General features: G+C 39.7%; 1 protein-coding gene across 1 annotated transcript; it reads right to left on the reverse strand.

The window, feature by feature from the left end:
• Positions 1 to 325: 325 nt before the first annotated feature.
• On the reverse strand, positions 326 to 5,275 carry LOC131775607 (uncharacterized). Its single transcript, XM_059091714.2, has 8 exons — positions 5,110 to 5,275; positions 4,242 to 4,595; positions 3,902 to 3,948; positions 3,286 to 3,616; positions 2,772 to 2,803; positions 2,461 to 2,587; positions 1,814 to 1,896; positions 326 to 1,573 (listed from the first exon to the last, which is right to left on the reverse strand). Exons 1-8 carry the CDS (start codon positions 5,242 to 5,244, stop codon positions 1,528 to 1,530), a joined length of 1,155 nt encoding a protein of 384 aa, XP_058947697.2. The 5' UTR covers positions 5,245 to 5,275; the 3' UTR covers positions 326 to 1,527.
• Between the last annotated feature and the right edge of the window lie 725 nt (positions 5,276 to 6,000).

Consider the following 6,000-nt stretch of genomic DNA (forward strand, 5'->3'; position numbering starts at 1 on the left):
CTCAATGGGGTTAACCGATAGCCTATAAAAAACAAAAGGAAAACATCTGTAATTCTACCGCGTTCAAAATCGTTCGTGTCTAGACAAAAAATCCCGTTCTTTATTTCTCCACCAAATAAGTTAAGAAACGTACCATCTTTCCTATCAAGATCATACCACTCGGCCGTGAAAGGTCTGAGTACGAGACTGATTCAAAGGGCGTCAATGAGGTGAAAGCTTTTGCGGCTAACGGTCAAAATATTGGCCATTTTATGGCATGCAGATAATTTATTTCCGTCACAGTTAACAGGTATGTTAAACATTGATTTAAATTACTTTAAAAAGTTAATATTTTGTCTACACTGTTCTAAAACCCATTTCCGATCGGTTGTTTACTTCCTCCGGGATAAAAAAATATACATCAAAGAACATTGTGACGGTATTAGAAGAATTGCAAAGTACAATTAAAACATTCTCCATAATTAATAACATTACTATTTGTAAATATAATGATTAAATAAGATCCATGATTTTCACAAGGTGGTATAATGTTTCAGGTTTTATCACATGCGGGGCAGAATGACTGAATGCAAATTGACTGAGACAGAGGGCATTTTTTCTTAATCACGAGCGCACTTTAATTTTGGTGATCAAGAGGACATGATTGCTTGATGCTGATTTAACCTTTTACTGTTTGCGGCAACGACTTATTGATTGCAATGTAAGTAGATGAAGCCGTGCAACGTTGTTCAATGCATTTTAAAATAAAGTGTTCGTTGAATCTATTGGTCAGTTACATTTGTTTTGACATTTGCGGCGTCATAAAAAGGGCTTCGTCGCGCGGACATCGAGCGCGAATACAGTTCCCTCAAAAAATTTGCCCTTCATGTGATACTCAAGTGCCCTCGGGCAATTAAGGATTAATTTTACTTGTATTTTCAATTAATTTCACTTATATTTTTCCCAAAATTTCCCACGACGCTTCGTGACTTGGGCAATTTTGGGGAAAACTTTGAAAATACAAGTGACATCAACCCTTATTTGCCCGAGGGCTCATACGATTACATAAACAAATGACCCCATATTCCGAACTTCTATAAGAGAATCTATAAGGTTTTTTTTAACTGCGGAAGTAGAGCAGTGTTCTCTGACTTTAATTGTCACCCTAAATCTTTCCATTTGCTCCTCTTTACCAACTTGTCAGTTGTCTGTCAACTCATTCCACGTTCAAAAAGCTGACACTTCCGGTTCGCAGAATGTAACTCAGCGAGACGGGAGCCAACTATCTCTGTTACTGATACTAGAATAGATTGTGTAACTTCGTTCCTGCGTTAGCAGATAAGACACTAAACAGTCTAAGATTTTGACACATTTCAAAATGTTTACACCGAATAGCTAAATGCTTTGGCCCTTTTGCGACAAATGGTTATTCCCATGAGACACTCTACTTAAGCTTTTAAAAAGTTTCAAAACTTTTAAGTTTTGAAACCATAAATGAGATAATCGATTGTCATTTCAAAACAATATCCATTCTGTGTGCCTGGTGCATTACGTCAGACCAAGATGTTGATGACGGCAAATGGGGCAGCAGCGGCTGAAATAAAAATGAGTAGAATAAGCTGAATCCTGAATAAATTTTAAGAAGGAGAAGTTTAGACCTACCTATTACTCATACCTTTTTTATCTATAATAGTTTTTGTACCATTGAGGTGATTTTGGACACGAAATCTAACAAAGTGGCTGGACAAAAATAAAAGTGCACTGATTAACAATCATCTTATTCCGGTAGTAACACTTATCAGTATAGATGTGCGGACTTTTTGGGTGTACTTACACGCCATTCTGTATCATTGCAATAGCACACTCTCTGTGAACCCTGTGTGAGCATGGCAGGATCTGATAACCACTGAGGGCGTCCTGCAGTTAAGGGGAAAAACGATTTCATTTATCATTCAATTGATTCACACGTACTCAGTATGTTGATGCAGTCTTGAAAAGGACTGTTGTTGGTAACAGAAACTGGCGTGCTGAGATAAACGGAGCGGATGTCACTATCAGAGGCGACGGAGCAATTAGTTCTTTGATTGACTGATCGATTGGAGGATCTCAAAAAGGGATGAAAAGGAAAATTTGCGTCTATCAAAGAGTGTTAACATTTGAATTGTATCAATTCTAAGTCCCTCTAAGAAAGGAAATATGATGATATGATAGCCGCCGTCATTCAGACAAGGAACTGTTTAATCGATCCACCTGTGCTCGAAATACTTCAAGTGTGTTAGTAGTAATTTCACAGCCCTGCCATTTGATTCGGTTGCTACACTTATATCTAAACCATACCACAACGTTTTACGAAGTTATTTTGCTTTACTCAGTGATCAGCCATCCAGCCTCCAAGACGCCAATCAAGTGACCCTTATATGCGTTTATCAATCTAGTTTTGCTGCAGTTGCTAAAATCAGGGCCTTTGATCTCAGCCATTACCTCCAAACAGATGCAACATTCATCTTGTCCCGACTGTGGAATGCATTTGGGTTTTCCTTGAAGCCGTTTGTTCAGACAAACATCACATTTGGAGATGTCGTGATTCAGAGGGTGATCCATTACAATTCTAAACAAAGAAGGAGCTGTAGTTAGCCTTATTCCGTATTAAAAGAATCCTTCATTTCCTAACAGTTTAATTAATGAACAAACTGATTAATTAATGTTTAGCATGAGCCAGACTGGGAAGACCTATTTATCCAAAGGAGTCAAAAAAGCGCGCATATTACAGAATTCAGTCTGCTTGTACTTACCTCTGTCTTCCAGAACCTCCGCCTCTTAGATTCTAAAATGAAAAAAAACATGCCTATTAACATCGATAAACTTTTGATAAGCGAATGATAGCTCGGTCAATTCTAACATTGAATGGCATATCTTTTTCGTATGGAATGCTCGTATTTTAGCCACTCGTGCGGAAAATATTACAAGGCGGCTATCAAGAGATGTAGATTAATTTTTGAGCAAAAGATTTTCTATTACCCTCATCGTGGTGCTCAGGGACCTGTCCTTACAAATCGTAAGGGTGATAGTGGGGGGAAGGACGGAGAATTTTGGATTTGTAGAAATAAAATGTACTTGATTCCCCTCCACCCAAGTCTTTCTAGAATTCTAATGATTCCCCCCCCCCCTCCACCCTTCATTGGCAGTCAATATCCCAGAGTCCCACCATCTGATCCTGAAAACAACGTGATTGCCCCCCCCCCCCCCTTATCCTTCAACCCCTCCTTCTCAGGTGATGAATAATAACAGGGCCCTCAGTTAACTTACCTCCTCACACTGCTCGCTAAAGTTACACAGAAGTGCATGAAATGGCTGCTGAGGCCACATGCTAACTCCGGGGAGCTGTCTTGCCTCCCTTCCTCTCTTCTTCCGTGCTCTTTCTGTTCGTATTTCATGCTCTTTTCTTTCAATTTCCCGGCCAAACTCTGCACTTTCTCTCTCCCTCAACACTCTTTCCACCAAAGCGCACGCTTCTTCCACGCGTTGTTCCAATTCAAGCAAAGAGCTGCCATAGCTTCTGTTCGTCACTGAGTCACCAGATCGACCAAAACGTTGATCCAAATTTTCTATTGCATTGGTAACAACACTGTTTCTTTCTCTGTTAGTGCCAGGAGAAAAAAAAGGACTTCTTCAGTACAATATACTGCTACCAGAGTTCCTCTATAAAAATCTACCCATAACGTTGCTACTTGACCTGACTGGTGCTAACAGATTACTTTTGTCCTTTTCGGAATCACAAAATCAAACACTTTGAAAATTGCTGTAATGACATCCTAAAAAAAAACAGCAACAACAAAAACAGCAACAATATCAACTGTGGCACCAACTTTGCTGAATAGTGAGCATTATTACACGAATTAGCTGTGTAGGGCTATAGACTTACAAGTATCTCTGTCTGTCACATCTTCTGCATATGGTGTCTCCTACAAACTGAAACAAGAAGAAAAAAGGTAAAACTAAGAAATTTCAAAAGGGGTGTGGAAAGAAGTGATGATGGGCAACGGGCAAAACTGCAGTAACTGGAGTTTAGAAAACGGGATCAACAGAAGTTTTATTTGTTCATGGGTTCTTTCTTTCTCATTTTTCAGATTGTAATTTTTTCTTATTTCAAATGCCGTCGTTGGTCGCTTGAGTCATTTCGACTTTCCCCGAGCAGGTGCAAGTAAAGACAACTTGCTGGTCAATTTAGAAGGAAAGAAACTAAAGAAAAACATGTTAGTCACCTCTTCAAGGTGGCATGAGCACCAAGGCCCAGGAATTGCCTCTTGCCATTCTCTCCATCCACTAGATCTTCTCATTTCCCTTCTCTCCCTTTCTATCACTTCTCTATTTTGCCTCATTCTAATCTCTCTTTCCCTTCTTTCCTGGTCCCTTTGAAGTTGTTCCCGCTCCAATTCACGCTGTTCTCTTTCTTGTATTCCCCTGTTCATTTGGACCGTCGCTCTGGCTACTCCTTGCACCAACGCAAAAGGACTGTTGTTCGTGGACTCTAAAGACTCAACATTGCAAGGTCTTATGTTCCTCGAATACGAACCAGCTGCAGACGAGTCGATAGCAATGTTGTTTGACCCAGCAATCTGGAAAAATGAAACAAAATAAGATTATTTTCAAAAATGTTTATTGTATGGCTAGCTCTTCGAGCGGGCGATACAGACCCATTTTTCCCGCTTGGAATGCTCGTTTTTATGCTTCATAAATCTATGAGCTGTTTTTGTTTTAAGTAAATGAAAATTGGTAAAATTTTTCCTGTAGAGATATCGCAAAGCACCTCAAGGGGGCAGTCGCAACAGCGAAAAAAACAACGATTTTCGTGAGTTTATTTTGCAATTCCCTAAGGTTTTTGTCATACAGGAAATCAATTTTTTCACCAAGCTTGTGGGATCAAATTTGCCGGATCATTCTATCTCATAGATTTTTCCAGTTTTTATGTCTTAGTCAAGAAAAGCTGCGATCTCGGCTTCAATTTTGGTGATTGAGAATGACTTTTACAACGCCCTTCCCACCCCAGCAGACCTGCTACGTAGTTCCAGAATAGCAATATCAGTGTCCCTCTCCTCATCTATAAGCTATGATGTATTCAGTCTTTTTTACCTCTGCCCCCATCCATGTGCCTTGGTCAGGGCGTGAGCCATTTTGATTACGAGAAAGCAGATCCGAGCGTAAGATAGGGTCTATAGTGTGTCTGGCCACGAAGGAGTCTGTCAAACCGCTGGCTTCGTTTTCCATAATACAGGTATTTGCAACTTAAGGAAACCAATGTTCTGCAAACAGAAAGCAGAGTAGCAAAAATTAAAGTGAATGGATATAGTTTTCCGGCTACATTCAGTGCACTCATGAATCAAGTTCCACCATTTGCAGTCGAATGATTTTCACACGTTGATCAAAGGATTGAAGGTTGAAAGCGTGGGTGTAGTATGTCAAATCGTCGTAAATTTGCTTACAAGAAAAATCTGCTTTGTAAACATCCATTCAGATGCCTCTGGGCTGAATCGGGAGTTTAATTATTCCTATTACGCATAACACATTATATTATAACTGCAAGATATCCTAACATGATAAGGGTGAAATGCTTGTCTCCCGCAGTCACTGTCGTTATTCACAATTTTCGAAAAACTAGATAAGCAGGCAATGGATAGAAACGTATATTTATAGATCGTCTGCATCCGGTACCAAGCTCTACTGAAGCTATAACATTTATTCAATCATTTCCAAACAAAATGCTATTTGCGTATAAGTAATAATGGGAAGACAGTAGGCAGACCACAGCGGGAAATCCCGTGGAGAATTTCACGGATTCGCCATTTTTCAGTACATCGTCCATGAAAATATTCCGTTTTAATGTTGGCTTGTTATTGAGTTCGTTTGGAAGTGTTTTGTTCTCAGATCTTGTAATAAAGTTCTGATATAACGCGCGCTGTAATTGGTTGAAAGGGCGTGCTGCAATGGCATTGGACCAATACAAAGGCCATGAATACCGTGGTA

The sequence above is a fragment of the Pocillopora verrucosa genome, chromosome 9, assembly GCF_036669915.1.
Source record: "Pocillopora verrucosa isolate sample1 chromosome 9, ASM3666991v2, whole genome shotgun sequence".
In the NCBI taxonomy this organism is placed as follows: Eukaryota; Metazoa; Cnidaria; class Anthozoa; order Scleractinia; family Pocilloporidae; genus Pocillopora; species Pocillopora verrucosa.